The 18,934-nt window shown below is 38.2% G+C and overlaps 1 protein-coding gene across 2 annotated transcripts in view; it reads right to left on the bottom strand.

Annotated features, from left to right (window-relative positions):
- Nucleotides 1-406: 406 nt before the first annotated feature.
- The window catches only part of LOC310633944 (paralemmin-1-like), a gene marked incomplete at both ends in the record, with an annotated part of 126,985 nt that continues 108,457 nt past the window's right edge, over nucleotides 407-18,934 (bottom strand). The window contains 4 exons of one of the 2 annotated variants that reach the window (XM_083351947.1): nucleotides 407-1,131; nucleotides 5,805-5,906; nucleotides 12,418-12,439; nucleotides 15,888-16,002. In XM_083351947.1, coding sequence (XP_083208073.1) covers nucleotides 407-1,131; nucleotides 5,805-5,906; nucleotides 12,418-12,439; nucleotides 15,888-16,002 — 964 coding nt within the window. The remainder of the gene's footprint in view (nucleotides 1,132-5,804; nucleotides 5,907-12,417; nucleotides 12,440-15,887; nucleotides 16,003-18,934) is intronic. The other variant, XM_083351948.1, reaches the window with a different exon arrangement.

Below are 18,934 nucleotides of genomic sequence, written 5' to 3'. Positions count from 1 at the left end.
AAATTCTTCATATACGTTGGTAAGTCTAATAAATATATGCAATACATAAATATGCATATTACACCTCTTCAACTATGCATATTCATATATTATATATTTATATTGATATATATATATATATATATCTTTTCAAATAGAGCAGCACTTTGTTCACTGGTTTGTTTTTGTTTTTTTTCCATCTCACCCTCTAAAAATAATCCTAAAAGAGTGCATTGGGTGAGAATCTGTACTTTCGTTACTCATCTCCCTTGACAAGTTAGAAAAATCAGAGCAAACCAACTGCAAGGCAATGGAGGCAGTCACTTCCAGTTCACAGTACTGCAGTTAGAAAAATACAGTGAGGTCTAAAGGGAGTGATGGAGCACGAGCTGCTCGGAAGAAGAAGAAGGAAGGAAGGAAGGGACGGTCACATGACAATACAGCACTGACAGCGCTTTTTCTTTTCGGTACCTGGGACTTTCTCCATTGGTAAACTTTCTTCTTTTCCCTCCGGCGAAGAGGGTTCCGTGGTGTCAGACAAGGGCCTCCCAGAAACCAACTCGGCCGCATTTCCATCCATGGTGGACACGTCAGTCACTGTCTTCTCACGTAATGATTTCTCATCATCTTCATCGATTAGGACCAGTTCAGCCTTGATTGTCTCGTCGTAACCCAATACCTTTTTGGTCTCGTCTTCGTCCTCAATATTTTGGTAACCCATAAATATCATTGTTACTGGGTGATCCGAACTGGCTTCTGGGATTTCATCCCCAGAAAGCTTTGCTTGGTGTGGAGGGTTCCCAGAGGATCTTTTGCTGGATTTGTGCACCATCTCTAGTTTTGCTTCCTTAAAAAGAATTTGCTCCTTCATGTGGCTGAGGTTTCCGTCCACTATTGATACAGCCCCTCCTTTTATGCTTGATTGCCCTGCTTTCTGAATAAGTTCATCTACGTCCTTTGAGCTTAACTTATGTACTCCGTTTTCTACCACCGTGCCTCCAGAATGCATCTCATAGACTACTTTGGTACCATCATCATAGACTTTGATTCCTCTCTGACAGGCTGCCTCGGGGCCAATGGGGGACGTAGAGAGAATCTTGGTCTCCCCAGTTTGTTTGTCTTTCTCCACATTAATTTCCATGCTGTACAAAGCTTGAATGGAAACAAGAGAGGAAGTGTTTGTTACAACAGCAAGAAGCATGTGAATGGTTAATTGCCAAACAGACAAGCAGACAACTCTATACCCAAAGAAGCTGTGATCTAAAATGCCAAGCAGCCTATGTTAGAGATGCAAACTGTGAAGTCAAGCAGTTGTTATCTTAACAAAGGTTGATGCAACTAGTACTAGCCAGATCTTTTATTATAGTGAATGGATAATTTTCTAGTATTTCCTGTACTAGGGAGGTGACAAATAAGCAGGTCTACATAATGTCTATGTTACTGAATTAATTCACATAGTAAATATAGTCATCATCCAAATTCTGATTGCCCACACCAGGGAAATACAGAACATATAGCACTAAAATTTACATGAGGATATTTAACAACTTGGAGAGTTCCTTTTATAAGGGCCTAATATTTCCTTCAGAAGTGAAACACAGTAAATAACTTGAAATTCTACTTCTTGGGGAGTTTCTGCACAACTTAGAGGCTATGTGTTTCATCCACAACATGTAGCATCACCAACAGGAAGTGACAGGAGATATAAATACCCTGATGTATGCACCATTATAAAAGCTGAGCATATGCCTTGATTCTGCAATTCTATAGAAATGCCACAGAATGTGGTATGGGGACAAAAAAGTCAGTTTTCTAAGAAACAGGGCTGTAATTAACAAAGCAATTGTTTAGGCTTCTTGGTAGCAAAGATAAGCTTCAAACTGAGGGATTACTATACCCAGCACCATCTCAAAAGCAAGAAGAGCAATACAAGTGAAATTTCTAGTAGTGAAGATTCAGTGTGGTTTATAGGTGCTTATCCCATCACCGGGAGGGAAGGAGGGAGGGAGAGGGGGAGAGAGAGAGATGCAAATATAGAAAATAACACAAACCTTCTTGAATTGTTTATTTTTGTGCAACTTAACAAAACTGAGTAGAGTACCTATATCCTGTCCCTGGGGCTTCCATTGTTCCTCTTAGAAATAATTCCACTTAAGGTTCAGTTACTTTTGCCGCTCCATGCCTGCCCAAAAGGAAGGGGCCTTGTTTATCATCTAAATTTTTAAAAAAATCTTATTTACTCCAATTCGCCTAGCTTTAAAAGCAACACGAATGCTTAAAGGAAACAGAAAAAGTAGAAATGAAAAATCCAGGAACAGCAGAGTTTCAACGAAGCCTTTTAGAACTATCAATCAATATATAGGCCATAATTTTCCACTTTCTCATCTGAGTGTGGTCTGCTTCACAGATGCATGTGCCACTTAATTTTTCACTGAATGACTATATATACCCCTGCACTATAGTACATGCGATCGTAATACATGTAGTAACTAGGAAAAAAAAGCCTTTATAGACTTTGAAAGTACTGTATTCTGTGATCATCCTCTGTGATGATATACAGATAGTCCTCAACTTACAACAGTTCATTTTGTGACAGTTTGAAGTCACACTGGCAGTGAAAAAAGTGACTCAGGACCATTTTTCACACTTCTAGACATTGCAGCAACCCCATGGTTACACGATCAAAATTCATGGCAACTGACTCATATTTATGACGGTCGCAGTGTCCCAGGATCATGTGATCCCTCTTTGCGACCTTCTGACAAGCAAGGTCAACGCAGAAGCCAAATTCACCTAACAACTGTGCTACTAATTTTACAACTGCAGTGATTCACTTAACAACTGTTGGGTCGTAAAATGGAGGGGGGGGAATCGCTTAGCAACTGTTTCATTTAGTACCCACAAAGTTTGGGCTCAATTGCGGTTGTAAGTCGAGGACTGCCTGCATTTATGATGGGTCGTTCACACGTGCAAGTTACTTCTCGTTACCATATGCATCAAGTAATGGCAAGCTTTTGTGCAAGCTTTTAATCAGTACAACATTTTCCATGTAATGCAGGACTGCTGCTAACTCCTCAAACTACTGTCTTTTAAAAAGCTATTAATTGGTCTCAAATTTTCAACTCCACTCTAAATCAGAAAACACTTGTGTTAATGGTTAAAGAAGACTCCATGTGATAGAAAGAAATGAAGACCTTGATAAAGGTAGCAGAAGGAGGTTTACAGAGATGTTATAGGTGTCAACCCTCCCCACTCCCAAATAACCTACTGATGCTTTACTTTGTCGCTTTCCTGAACTATGTAGAAAGTGGTTTGCCGGTCTCTGTAAATTGTTTTGCTATATCACACAAAAATTCTAATGCAGAAGTATATAACTTTGTACTTCCAGAAGTTTTGGTGGATACAACCTGTGTATCCACCCATCAGCATTAAACATATGATCTAATGACAAAGCCAGATGTCCACTGTTGTTTGTTTTCAACAACTGATTATAAAAAAAAAAACAGTCTTTGTACTGCGGGGAGCAGAGCTCTATTTTGTGGGTTTTGTTGATATAATGTACTCTGAGTCACCTGACTGTTTGAATGTTTCATTTATTTTCAATATTTACGTATTTTATATACAACGATCATATTCCAAATACTAACGTTATCCTATTACAGCATGTATGTTCAACTCAGGACACCCACTAAGTTTAATAGGGCTTAATTCATGCTATATATTCTTAGGCCCGTTATCTACATATCACAAGGGTAAATAATATGAAGATTTTTCACTCACTCATTCATTCACAGATGAATTATATTTAGCCAAATAAACAAGCATATATTCATACAGAAAAATAATCTAATAAGGGCTGATAGGTTTGCAGGTTTTTTTAAGCTAAAACAAACACAAAGACTATATAGTAGCAGTACCAATAAAGGAGAATATATGTAGCTCAGGGCTGAAATGAGGGGTCTTTGGTGCTCTCTGAGCTTGGTGGTTTTCTTGCAGATGGTATTGATGATGTTACCTAATTTGGGTAATGAAATGTCTTCAGGAAAACCACCAAGCACAGAGATCACAAAGGATCCCTCAATAGTAGCAGTTTTATGTAGAGATCTCCTCTATCTTAAGTTTTCAGGGCACATCTATATCTGAGATTTGGGGATAATGTGAGCAGTCATATTTTCCTTTGTATAATTTTTGGAATGGTAGTACATCATTAAATATTCCTGTGGGGTAAAGTAAGCAGTAAGCTGTTCCTGATTGCCTTTTTATCTGAATACCTGGCTCTCCTCTTGAGTTATGTGAAGGAGAATAAGGCCATCTTTAGCACTAGAATTTCTGAGTGGCATAAAAGAAAAGATCAATGTTAATATCTATGTTATTATTATATTTTTAATATTGGGAATGAAGGGAGTAAATATTAGTTTGGGTACTAGCCTCTTGACTTAATGGGATACCATATATTTATTTAATCACTGCCTGATTCCAACTGACTGTGGGTGGTACAAAAATAATATATGAAAAACCGTAACAAACAAAAAATGAGATGGGATCCAGGCACAATATACAGGCATAAAAGAAACACAACAATTCATTGCAGAAGCACACAATTTAGATGTTCATTGAAGGAGGTCTCATAGAAGCAATAGTGTCTAAGTCTTTTTGTCCAAATTTCGTTATCTGAGGAGCAATTACAAGAAACTCTAAAAATGAATGTATATAATGAAATCCCAATAAGGACGTCGTATTGTTTTGGAGACTGAACAGTTACACATTTGCAAACACTGTGGTTCTCATATTGGAAAAATGTTCAGTCATATATTCATTTGTAACTTGCTAAATGACAGGTACATTTGAAAACCACAATCTCTGTGAATCTGGGCTCATTCAAGTATTGTATGATTCAGGAAACCTTTGGATGCTTGCATAGTTGTCAATCCACAATGGTGTTTATTAGCTTATGTAACTAAATAATATTCTACTTAGGCTTCATAAGAATGGGATCCTTCCTCATTTCCACTTCTTAGTAGAGATTCTGGTTCGCTTTTAATTTTCAACACTTTTGAATATTCGATCCCTCTTAAGACAAATATATTTGGGTCCATTATCTCAAACATATTTCCAAGGGGAAAAGAATTAAAGAACAGCTTGTAAGGCTGCTAAATGGAAAATGGTAGAAATAACAATTTCAAATGGCTTCATCAAACTTAAAGAATGTCCCCCCCCACAAGTGTTTATAAGGGGGAGAAATATTTAATGCAAATGCTGCTTTTTACAAGCAGATCGTTAAAATTAATTGAAATCAATGAAATGTAGATTGTTATATGGGAATAAGTGCCACTGAACTTAAATTTAATTCTAAGTGAATGAGTGGGGAATAAAATTGAAATCAATGGTAAATTAGGCAACAGTTAACATGATTAAGCATTTATTTTGTTCTAGAATATCTACAATTCTAGTTAGGATTAATTTTTGACAAAAACTTTATTTGTGGACGTAAATACTCCTACTACTTTTGTCTTGAAGTAGACAGACCACAATATTAGGTTTTCTATTGACTGCCTACTAATACCTGTTCAAAGCCAGTCAAAACAATTCTGTTATATAGTAGCTCATTCAACCCATGGGATTTCATTCTCAATTTTCATTTTGAACAAATGCAACAAGTCTCTAAGCTTAGGTGTGGTGTCTACCAAGTCATTAGCTAGCTGCTATTTCCCTACTGTATCAAGTACAGCTGGTTGTTAGTCCCAGATAACCCAACATGTTCTTTTCTTTTCCTTTTTAAAAGATCAGGCTTGCTGAAAGAAAAACCAAATTCTATTGAGACTTACCAGTTACCCTGCTTGTTCTGTCTTTCCCAGGAACAGCCTCTGTTGCTTGTGAATAGAGAGTTGTGAGTTCAGGGATCTGGGAGTAAATGTAATTTACTGCATCTAGTTGTCAAAGAATGGGAAATACAGTTAAATAAGACCCCAGAGGCTTCACTGCTTAGGCAGCAGTGTCCCTACTTATTATCCCAAACAATAGACATCAGAAGCTTTGTGCCAGATAACTGAATTAAAGCAGCAAAATGCAGAATCAGTGTGCTTTGATTGACATTCAATAGTCTAGCTGAGGCCGGAGAGAGAAAGAGCTGATGACTAAGACTTTTTTTAGTGATATGGGTGTAAAATCATGTCAGGAGGTTCCACATGTCAGCAGGTCAATGGCCTCTAAAAATGAAATAGATCAAACAGTAATTTGCCTTGTAAAACTTGGAAAAACAGTAAGGTGCCCAGCTCAGGCAAATGCTTTTATTGCTACAATGAGCGTTCTTCTCCTTTCCAGGGGCACAAAAGCTAATGTTTTATTTATTGTATTCAATGTGTAGGTTAATAGAGATGTAAACTATCTGCACAGGTTAAATGTTTATTGAGTAACATTATAGATCAATATAATAAATAATGTAATTTGAACATTCTTGAACAGAGGCTGTTGGTAACATTTGCAGGTCAAGATAACTACGGTTGAATGTTATGTTTAGAGGCAAACAGATGTTTGTCCCAAGAAAGTTTTGGTTCATCTTTTCATCTTTGTGTCAGAATAATGACCCAAGCAAGAAGTCTGTGCAGGGGTTGAATCTAGCTCGCTTGTCAGAATTTTCTTGCTTCTCTATATATGGACAATCAGTTTCAAAGATAGAACGGGACTATAGAAAAGATGAAAGTTGTTATTTTCCTAACTTCATAGACTGCTAATGCAGAGCAGGATTTTTAAGGCTGCTCTTAATGGTTAGGCAGTATCCTACATGGCAGTAGGAAGATTAAAGCTGTTTATATTTGAGGTTAAGCATTTTGAACTGGGTTCAGAGATGGGGTAGTAAACCAGAAAAGATAATCTAAACTAGCACCATCAACTCAGCTCAACACTTATTACTGGGCCATGAGCGGGATTAGAATGTCAGGTGCACATATAACCTAAGGTAAAGGTAAAGGTTCCCCGGCACATGCATGTTAGTCGTTTCTGACTCTAGGGGCCGGTGCTCATCTCCGTTTCAAAGCCGAAGAGCCAGCGCTTGTCCGAGGACGTATCCATGGTCATGTGGCCGGCATGACTAGACGCCAAAGGCGCACGGAACGCTGTTACCTTCCCACCGTAGTGGTCCCTATTTTTCTACTTGCATTTTTACGTGCTTTCTAACTGCTAGGTTGGCAGAAGCTGGGACGAGTAACAGGCGCTCACTCTGTTACGCGGCACTCGGGATTCGACCTGCCAAACTGCCAACCATGTGATCGACAAGCTCAGCGTCCTAACCCACTGAGCCACCGCGTCCCTACATATAACCTAGTCAATAAAAATTTCAACCTGAAACTGAAGGCTTTAGTTAACTGTGTCATTTGAATAGGGAAGAAAAGGTCAATAGAAGATTAGTTTTCTATTTCTGCTGCTGATACAGATAAGCCCTCAAATGGCCCTGTAAAAGTAGGGTTGGTGAAAAACTTTTGATTTGTCTTTTGTTGTTCACATAAACCCACAGCCATATGGGGGTGAGGGGGCTTATGGGGGAGGAGAGTTAGTCCTTCACAGTTTTGCTCATAGTGGCACTAAGCTTGATAGCAGCTCCATGTTATTTTAAAGAACGTGATAGTGGGGATGCCGTTAAAAAAAAGGGGGACTCTTCCCATTTGGCAAAGGAATCCATGATTCTTTATCTGCAGCATACATAGTTGAGTAATTCCCTTTAAATAATGGCTATATCAAAATGGTTGTATTCCCTTTTTTCCTTCACTGATTTTTAGATGCTGAACTGTCACCATATACATTCCAAATACCATATACAAGTCAATTCATCCCAATATATAGAGAAGATGTTTGGATGGCCACTTAAAAGGACTTCATATTTTCCTGATGGAATTGAATTTTAGAGGAGAAAAATTACATGCTACGGCACCAACGATAAATAGAAGAGGGCAATTTAAGCTGATTATAACAAATACACTCCAGACAAATTTATTAAAGGATTATGTATCCAAAAAAAGCATAAAGCACAAGAAATAAAGTCCTCAAGAGTTGGACATGACTGAATGGTTAAAACAACAATTTCCATAATCCGGACAGGCATGCCACCGATAGCGCAGGTGGAGATGATTAACTAGATCATAAGACTCCATGGCCTTTTGCTATATCTCCAGTTTAGACTAGCTTTCACTTTATTGCTCCTCGTTTCACACAAATGAGGCTCTTTCCTACTTTCACTTTGCAAGTTTGCTGCAGGGCATAACTCTGAATGTAATCTATGTAAATGACTGTAACAGATGCTGATTTTTACTCTGGTGTAGCAGACAAGCATCCTGGTAAAAATGCTGGGGTGTCTGGATGAAAGTCTTATGTGAATTTTTAATTTGTGGTATTATTTTTAAAATTGCCTTAAAGGAGCTAGTTACAGAACAAACAATTCATTAATAATGGGAAGGCAGAAGAGATAATGTGCTGAAGTTCTAGACGAGAAGCCTTGCCTGTCATGCCTATTTACTGTGTTATTAATTTTCTTTCTTTAAAACAATATACAGGTAAGTCCTCAACTTACAACAGCTTGTTTAGTGACTGTTCAAATTTACAGTGGTACTGAAAAAAGTGATTTATGAACATTTTCACAGTTGCAGCATGGCGATCCTTTTAGAGACCGAGTGCCCAAACTGCAACCCAAAACCCACTTATGTATCGTCGGGTGCCGGGTGGGTGTGGCCCATTGGGTGGGCATGGCTGCAGTGGTAACAGCAGACTGGGTGGGATTAAAAAATTCAATCAATCAATTCTAACTTTGCGAGATCTTTTTTTTCTGTAAGAAGTTGAAATTGATTGATCGAACTTTTTTTTTTAACATGGCAGCGGAGGGCAACGGCGCGGGTGCCCACAGAGAGGGCTCTGTGTGCCACCTGTGGCATGCATGCCATGGATTCGCAACCACAGATCTAGGTGGAACCTGGACCCAGATGACTCTACTATCAGGGTGGAACTCCACAGAAGTTTTGGAAGCCGCTCCCTCATAAGTGGGCTTTCAGAGACTGCCATGTCAACGTGTTTTACAGCAAACAACTAGGTAGGCTTGTCCCTAACAAACATGCCGTGGCAACTTCTTTCTAGGCCATGTCCTCAAGACTCTGCATCCTCTATTATTAGTTCTGATTTTAATGTTGTATTTTCCCCCTTAGTGCAACATATTTTTTGCCCTGAATATGATCTGTCATGTTTCACTGATGCAGTCAAAGAGTCTGCGATCTGCACAGCTCCTATATACCTCTTTAGGTTCCTGTGGGCATGTCTTCTCCCCTCTGACTGTGGAAACTGTCCTCTAGAATTGTTTTGATTGGACTTCAAGAGATCATGCACATGGCTTTCTGTATATTCTATGTGCCCACATAATCCCTGTTTGACACTTTTCGAAGCAGTCGACACATCTTTTGAGCGCTCCTTATAAACACACATTTTATGCACTTTGTAAAGAACACTAGTTTGGGATTGATTGGGTGCTCAGTTAAATAAGCTGAGATCTGGCACCCTTGGATACATTACACATTTTCTTCTGCTTTTTCCAGCAAGTATACTGATTTTCTTTTAAATTTATATTCTGAGGACTCACACAAGAGTGCAACAACTGTTGGTCTAACTACTAGGCAATGTTGTCTTGGCTAGTCTTACACAGATGGAAGTTTTTCACAATTCTTTCTGTAATGCATCATAAATACCCTTATCACTATCATTATCATCTGGGACAGCACAATTGTCCAATTCCAAACTCAGCTCTACCATGCTTGTTTTTCATGGCTATTTTCTGTCTGCTACCAGATTCTAAGAAATTGACTTTTTTGTCACTTGTTCATTAGTCGGAGTGGAATTGCCTAGGGCCGGATTATCAGGAAAGCTTCCACTTTGCCTATTTTTCACATTTGCTATTTATTTATTACATTGTTATGCCACCCATCTCCCCTAGAAGGAGATTCTGGGTGGTTTGCAAGTTATAAAACTATTTATTTTTTCAGCAGGGGTATAGAACTCTGAGTGCCATATCCCTGTTCAAAAGTAGGTCAATTAACAGAATAGAAGCAAGGAGAGATTGGGCTGAACAGAATACTGTCTCCCATTTTACCCTCTTTCTCTGTACCTCCTATCTTGTATGTCTATTTCTGTAAAATGGATTAGGTATATTTCAACACAGTGTTAGACTCATGTTCAGAAACAGACCAATTCAGGGTTATGAGGAACATCAGGAGACCTTCCTCCATTTTACTCTAGGACCATTGTTATGCCTTCTACGTGTTGAGTGGGCAACTCTTGATAGGTGGCTAACTTCCCCATTTTAAGTGTCTGCTAAATCTGCTACCCACCCACCTGCCATATTTATTAGTCAGTGATTGTTAGTTGTATTCATGCTGGCAGAAAATGCTTAGCAGAAGAGGAAATGAGGTTTGAGAAATCTACCAATTCCCTTCTGTAATTTGGCTCATTATGAGAAAATATGTACAGCACCATTTGACTATTTTGTTACTGGGACACAATAAAGATTGGCAAGAAGGGGCAGTGCCATTTACAATAATTTAACCTTTTGCTACCTCACCCCCTCCGTGGGTTTGAACGTTTTAGGGAGGGCAACAAACCAGGCAATGCATACAAATCAACTTGTAAGTCAAATATTTATTAACAAACTATTACAATCTAAAGGTTATTGCTTAAGGTGTTCAATATTGTGTGAATTATCATTAACAGTGAATTTATATTACAAAAACAATCCATTTTCTTTCCTAAATTGCTGTTCTGGTACTTTCAGCTTCTATTTTTCTTAACTATTGTGTTTCTTCCATTGCTCATTTGTACAATCTTCTTACTTTGTTAACCCCACTCTATTAACAAAATGCTTATTCCAAAAGAAGAGATTTACATGTAGCTCAGGGTTGAACTATGTAGCCCCTGATGCTCTCTGAGCTTGGTTGTTCGCAAACCCAACATTCACTAGTACTGATGATGTTACCTTGTCAGGTAATGAAACAGCTGCAAGCAAACAATCAAGCTTAGAGAACACCAAGGATTGCAAAGTGGTTATTTTATTTATAGTTATTTTCTCCCACCTTGCATGGGAAAGTTCAGTTAGTTAGGCTTTGGGGGAAATTTGCTCCTTTCGTCAGTTGGCTTTTCAGCTTAGCTAATTTTATAGGGACTTGCGAGTTGTTCTCTCTTCTGTTATCCTTCGCCATTCTCTTTCCTCCACTCCTCTTTCTCTGCCATTTGCAGACACTGGTTTGCCAAATAGCTCCAGACCTCTTTCTGGAAGTTGTCAAATCTTTCCTTCAAATTTTGAACCTTTTTCTCCTCTGTCCAACAGACGTGCTGTAGTACCTTCACCTCTGATTAACAGTATTTCCACACTTTGATGAATCTTTCACTTGTACTTCTCCATATAGTGCAGCAGCTTTAAAACATCCCTAATAACGTCAGGTTTCTTTTCAGCCTTATTCAGTTCCACATCTCATCTTCTAGAACAGGGGTGTCAAACTGCCGGCCCGCGGGTCGGTTGCATCATATGGAGGCTGCGGCCCACCCCATTTCCGGCAAGGCAAAAAAAGTCGCGATACCTCGCAACACGTCACGTGACGTGGTGAGTTTCACACCCGTGTTCTAGAAAGACAAGAAATGTCTGGGCACTTGAAGTTGTACAATATCAGGGACAATCTCCCAAGACTGATGACCTTGACACAGAAATACTTTTTAACTTGGCCACGAGAAAGAGCCCATAGGACATATGACTACTATTCCAACAAATATTATCAAAAAGGAAGCATCATTTTAGTGTGGTAATTTCTTGTTACACACATAATTCCTTGGGCCGTTTAATGTTAATTTAGATTCTATCAGTTACCAAATTTTTAGACAGAATGTCTTAAGGGTCAGACAATGGTTCAACTAGATTACATGAATTTAGTCTTATTGGAAACAAATATGTCTGCATGCACACACCCAAGTATAAAAAGCAGTTGAATGGGTCCAAATTTGTTTTTTTAATTGTACCCCAACATTCCCTATGAGGGCCATTTGGGGGAGGGGGTTTCTTTGTGTCCAACTACTAAGATTTGTTTTCAAATAATTGTGTTTAGTATAGATACGTGGTTATCATTATCATTAAATTACATCATGATGAAATCTATATTTGTATGCATATATGCCCTGTTGCTGTCAGGTATATATAGAACAGGATTTATCATGAGCTATGGCACATGAAATCTGAAGAAAGCTTATTGCTGGCACCAAGGACTTTTGAAAAAGCCTTATTCTATATTCTCTTTTTGGCTAGCATTATTTTGAAGCTTAGTATATATGTGTTACAAAGTAGCAAAGTAGTAAATAAAATGTTCCTTTATATATAGCTATATATAGTTAAAGATATCAAGTACAAAAGCAAAGCAAACTACTTACCTCCATCTTGGTGTGAGAAACTCTGAAATATCAAAAGTATTGGAATCAATTAGTTTTATATAATATTAGCATTCACAGTGATGGGCACATAGCCCATCAATATTTTTACAGTCGTCCTATAAAATAGGAACAGGCAGGAAGTCACTCTTAAGGGGCCACGTTTGGAGCCGATGACAGATGGGGATTAGGCTTATATTTCAATATAATCATATTCACATTCATGCATACATTTTCTCTTGCTCAGATTCATGCTCAACTCTTCCACTGATGTTTTATTCAATACTTTGTTCCTGTTCCTGTTTGCGAGTACATGTCCCATTCGGTTCCCCATTTCTTTGGGATGTCCCATTCCCACTTTACTGAGGAGGAAAATAACGGATTCTTTCGCTCTCCACTTAGTATGGAAGGAAACAGTGCTACTAGGAAGCAAAGCCTTGGTGGAGCAGTGGGCTAATGCCTCCTTAAGTAACACCAGCTGCCTGTAATTATTGCAGGTTCGAGTCCCACCAGGCTCAAGGTTGACTCAGCCTTCCATCCTTCCGAGGTAGGTAAAATGAGGACCCAGATTGTTGGGGGCAATTAAGCTGACTTTGTAATAATGCCGCTTGGGGGGGCAAAAGCCCTAATAAGCAGGCATAAACATAGAATGAAGGCTATTGCTAAGCACATTTGATTTGTGCTTAGATTGTAAGCCGCCCTGAGTCTTCGGAGAAGGGCGGGATATAAATGGGATTAAACAAAGCACCTATTAAAATAGGCTAATATCCATTCTACAATTATTTTGAATTATATTTCCCATTATCCATTGCCCGGGCTGGCTTGAGCTGATCTTGTTTCTTGACAGGTAGCTCAGTTTCTTTCCATGCTTGGCTGTGAGAAACAAAAGCCTTTTCCCCCCCTCTCATCCAGCATGCATGGACATATACACATGATGACCTGTTTCCCAATTATAATGGCTCTCTTTGTCTCTCTCTACAGTCAGCAACAGAGGTGGAACTCTGCAAGGTAACCAGACATGCTTTCAAAGAACCAAGCATCACTATCCCTCTTTAACACGCATATCAAAAGGAATGATACGCTCTAAGTCTGCTGAGGAGTTCATAGCTCTCAGAAATAGAAGTGACAACCCCCTGGTAAATAACATGCACACGCAGTCGAAGGATATGGAGTCCTTGGTGCTTTGTGATCTTGGTTGATTTCATTACCCGACTTATGATGCGCTGATGATGTTACCTAGTCAGGTAATGAAATGTCTGCAAGAAAACAACCAAGCTCAGAGAGCACCAAGGACTCCACAGCTCAACCCTGAGCTACAAATATTCTCTTCTACTGGTTGAAACATGTGTTATGTGCAGTGTAAAGGAATTTGTAAGTTAAATATGTAATTAGCAATAGCACTTAGACTTATATACCGCTTTGCAGGGCTTTACAGCCCTCTCTAAGCGGTGTACAGAGTCAGCCTGTTGCCCCCAACAATCTGGGTCCTCATTTTGCCGACCTCAGAAGGATGGAAGGCTGAGTCAACCTTGAGCCGGTGAGAATCAAACTGCCAAACTACTGGCAGCCGGCAGTCAGCAGAAGCAGCCTGCAGTACTGCATTCTAACCACTGCACCACCACGGCTCATAATCCAAACCAATATATGTTATATTCATTTTGTAATTTAATTTACATGCTCTTCTTCTTTAATTCTGGCAATGGAAGCTTGTTTAGGTGCCAACACTTGTTTAGAATTGCGTAAATGTTCCTTGTAATAATTAATTAATTAACCTTATATGCTACCCATCTCGCCTAATTCCATTTTCTTCTTTTGCCTAAATACGTTCAGTATTCCAGTATTCAGTATTCAAAAGCATTGTCTTACAGCAATTTCTTTGAGAGAAAGTATGACTTCTGCTCCTACTGGGCAGGATGAATATTTCAATTTTCTTCCAGAATATAGCTATGCATGTGGATCCTGCTCTAAAATCAATCTAATTTGTGGAATATTACTAAGGGAACTACAGAGTCTGTGCCGCCTTCAGATCAAGTTCATTGCTTTCGAATCTGCCGAAAAGGACCTGCCTCAACGCAGCACGTTGTAAATTGCATTTTAAGTATCTTAATTAAGTATTAAATGAAGTGTAGCTTCATTCTGTCAAAGCAGGGATAGGAAGCAGGGTCATTCCACTGACCTTGCTAAGAGAAAAATTCCCTTTGAATCCATTGTTCCTGAACAATTTCTATCTAACCAGAGATTGTAAGAACTTAGCGATAGTAGAAGCTGGTGCATAAATTTTGTTTTCGCCTCTCCCTCTTAATTTTCTTTCTTGTTGTGCATTTTAAGATTATAAAGTTTTAGTTTTGTAGCTTCTAACTGAAAAACGATCCATTCTGGGAGAGATTCTGGTTGAGGACCAGAATAAATAAAAATTGACTGAATCAATTTGAGTTTGATGCAGGTAATGTCCCATGACTTTATCTGACATGGAAAAAGGCAGAAGCTCCACAAAGCAGCAAGAACTGTTGAAAGAGAACGCTTGATTGAACAATATTCTGGGATATTCTGAATTTCTTTATTGCTAGTTCTATAAGTTCAAATTTCAATTTCTTCTTTTACCTAAATATGTTCAGCATCCCAACAGCTTATTTGGAAAAAAATAAACTCTTCAGTGAATGCATATATCAATTATAGCATCATGAGTAATTTTATACACAGGGACACCTAGATACTCTGAAGTACCTTGGCAGTTACACATGAGGTTTTTTGCAGAATAAATCTCCATTTGGTGGTTCTGGATTATCATAATAAACCGTGTAAACTATTTTAGTACCAAAAAGGGACTTTGGAATATTTCATCTTAAATGTTCAAGATAAACTAGACAGCATTCTGTAATATTTAAATATATAAGACATTCTACTCCTAGTTATCATTACATATAGTGATTTATTTTTTTCATCACTCTTAGGTTGCAGTACCAATAAGCCAACATTCTTTAAACTGGCAGCCCCCAATTATATTTCAAATGCAAGGCCCATCTTTCCGGTTAGTGTAGCAATACTAGGAGTAGATTTGAAGTTGGGAAGGCTGCTGCAGACACTTGCCTGTGGGAAGGTATTTAACTGCACTGACCTCTGTTAAGACTTGCTTTTGAGGAACTATCCAGCCACTAAATTGAATAATGTTCATATCTGTTTTTGTGTTGTGATGACATTGTCATCATTTCAATGCACCCCGTATGTTGAAGACAAAATCTTTTCATGGTTAACTTGAATATCCGGCCACTCTATGTAGCCTATGAATTAGTATTAAAGGCAGGAATCAAATTTAATAAACAAATAAGGCTTACTTTTCTATTGACTTATCTGACCTTAATCTGACTCCATTTTTCTGTGGAGTTTTTCCAATGTACCCATCTATATGTGTATGTCGTTGGAAAGAAAAGTTTTCTCTTAATATCAAGTTGTTTGGATTTTGTTTTTCATCTTACCTTTTGTAAGTCCTCAAAAGATTTTTCGGTCTCCTTTAGTTTTTCTAAGATGATCTGTTCTTTGGCAGATATTTGGGATTCTTCACATTCAAGTTTTCCTATTTCTTGTTCTAATCTGGAAAATATATTACAGAAAAACTTACTCATCTGGAATGATATGTCCAATCGGAAGGTATATATTTGTGTTAGCTGAAAAATATCTATACATGCAAATGTATCACTCATTTTCTTTACTATCAAATTCTCAATATAATTATTGGCAACTGAATAAATAAACTGAGGATTATTAATTAGGGTCATTGTACAATTCTCTCCTTCTTGTTTTAATACACTTTAATAAACTAAAGCATTTTGTACCATGAAGAGCAACAAAGTCTTTCTTTTGCAGATTTTCCTCCAAAATAGGAAGGAAAGGAAGGAAAAAAGGCAGAAAGGGAAGGGAAGATCATTGACACCAGTTACAAACCAAACTGGTTTCCTTTAGAAATAAGAATATTAACGAGAAAATAAGTAAAATAAATTTATTGTAAGTACAATGTAATCTATATTTCATTTCATTTCAACCTGCATTTGAACTATATATGCAATTCCTTTGGATTAATCTATTCTGGTTTGCAGATGTTCTTGATAACTACGATATCTTACCTTTTTATTCTATTTCTCTCTCACATTTACTCTGATCATCATTTCATTCCCACGATTATAAGATAAGATAATCTTTAATGTCATTTTTTTACTGTGGGCACATTTTCATTGAAAATAAAATTCTGTTGCCTGCTCTCAAGTGTACACACACATAACACACATATGGACATGGACATGCTATATACATACATATGTATATACCTACACCTTAACATATAAATATTAATCACTGTGCATCTTGAATACATAGTGGGAAGAGGAAGCTTGAGAGTTCACAAGGTTGATGTCATATGGAACAAAACTCTGCGTGAATCTGGATGTTCTTTTAAAAAAATTAAACATGTTTTCAGATTATATGCATATATTTATAGGCGACTCCAGGTGTATTCCTGAAGAATTTTATGCATTATTTGGGGAAATTCAAAGCTGATTAAAAATATCAGAATTGACATTCATTGGCAAATATTTAGGCAACTATTGACTATTGATTGAAAGTGAAAACTACCTCAACCTATTATATCCATTTCTCTCGTTACAGTGAAGGTAAAGGTAAGTTTCCCCTGTCTAGTTGTGCCTGATTCTAGGGGGCGGTGCTCATCTGTGTTTCTTAGTTGAGGGAGCCAGCATTGTCTGAAGACACTTCCTGGGTCATGTGGCCATCATGACGATACACCAAGGCGTGGTACCTATTTATCTTCTTGCATTTGCATGTTTTTGAACAGCTAGGTGGGCAGGAATATACAGCACACTATCTATAATTTACTATCAGGCATAAACTCTTACCTCTATGGGTGGGGGAGGTAAAATTCTGATGGGTTCTAAACAATGAGGGTTTTTGTTTATTATGTGCACCATAAATAGGGTAAAGGGGAGCAGCATGTAGAAATAAATTTCATGGAGTCTGTCTCGTGTGCTTTTGGCATACGCCAGGAATGTAAAACAGAAGGCAGCCCTTTGAGTAGGGGAATTCTGCATCTGCAGTAAAACAGAGTGGCAATTATGAAGCTTGTTTTTGTACATAACTGTGGGGAAGCCCTTCTCAGCACAGTTAAGTGGGTGGCTATTTAGAGTGAATGTTTGAAATTAGGACAGAAAAGACCTTCAGTAGACCACGGTCATGAAATGTGTTGAGTGCTGGCATTGCACATGATTCTTTTGTCATGTCTAGTTTGTTTGTTTTTTTTTTTGTTTTTTTAAATCTCCTTAATGTTGTGCTCAACTCCTAATGCCACAGCAACAGTTTTCTTGGCAGTCAAATGAAACAATGGTTTTGACTTTCCGGACTTGCGAGTATAGCCCTGGAATTCCTTTATAGTCTCGCTGAGGTCACAATATCAGCTTAGAATTGCAATGTATGAATCGTACTTCAAAACAGACATAACAATACAATCCACAGAGAAAAGAGGTACACGAGTTTGAACTATAATACATGTATTTCACACAGACACTCCTTTTTCAAAACGAAGAGTTAAGAACATGTTCGCCTCATTTCATGGTATGCTGTGCTCGATTTCCTGGTGTTTACACACTCCATTAAAAATAGAAATACAGTTGTCTAGGGACACACAACAATTCAGTGATCCTTTCCTCACTGATCATTTTCAATTCAGTATCATTTTCAATTCTTGCTATTTTTCTTTTAGTAGGATAAGGGTCGGGAGAGAAATTTTGATTACAAATGGACAACAAGAAAGATGCCAGTAATCATATTATGCCTAATATGCATATCTTCAAAACTAAAGGTAGAGAGCTAACCAAAAAAATGACCCATAGGCATAGATTCTTGGTACAGTACTTAGGTTCACAAAAATATGATTGAAACAGACATGGGACAAATCATATTTCCTGTTTTGGCCTAGCCCAGGGGTCAGCAACCTGAAACAGTGAATGAGCCACTTGGAACCGGTTCCCTCACAAAAGGAAAAACTGGGAGCCGCAAAAAATGTTTGCATATGCGCATACATGCGCGCATGCGCAGAACAAGGTTTGACTGAAGAGTGGAGCCAAGGCGAGATATGCACCTCCCCTGCATATTTGAATTGATTGGTTGAACTTTTTTAGTCCCACTTTTTATTTATTTTTTGGACTGCACATGGCAGAGGACTGGGAGCCGCAGGAGATGGCTGAAAGAGCAGCATGCGGCTCCGGAGCCACGGTTTGCAGACCTGTGGCCTAGCCCAAGGCCATCTACAGGCAGTAGCCACAGTGGCAAGCCAAAAAAATTTACATATACATATACACACACACACACACACACACACACACTTACATATATATGTGTATATATGTATGTATGTGTGTATATATATATATATATATGTGTGTGTGTGTGTGTGTGTGTGTGTAAATTATTCAAATTGCTAATAAAGAATTTGGGAGGCTGAGATGATCATTTCGAACTT

Source organism: Vipera ursinii (genome assembly GCF_947247035.1).
Source record: "Vipera ursinii genome assembly, chromosome: 2".
Classification (NCBI taxonomy): Eukaryota; Metazoa; Chordata; class Lepidosauria; order Squamata; family Viperidae; genus Vipera; species Vipera ursinii.
The sequence above is the reverse complement of the archived record's forward strand: the minus strand, read 5'-3'. Positions and strand labels throughout refer to the sequence as shown.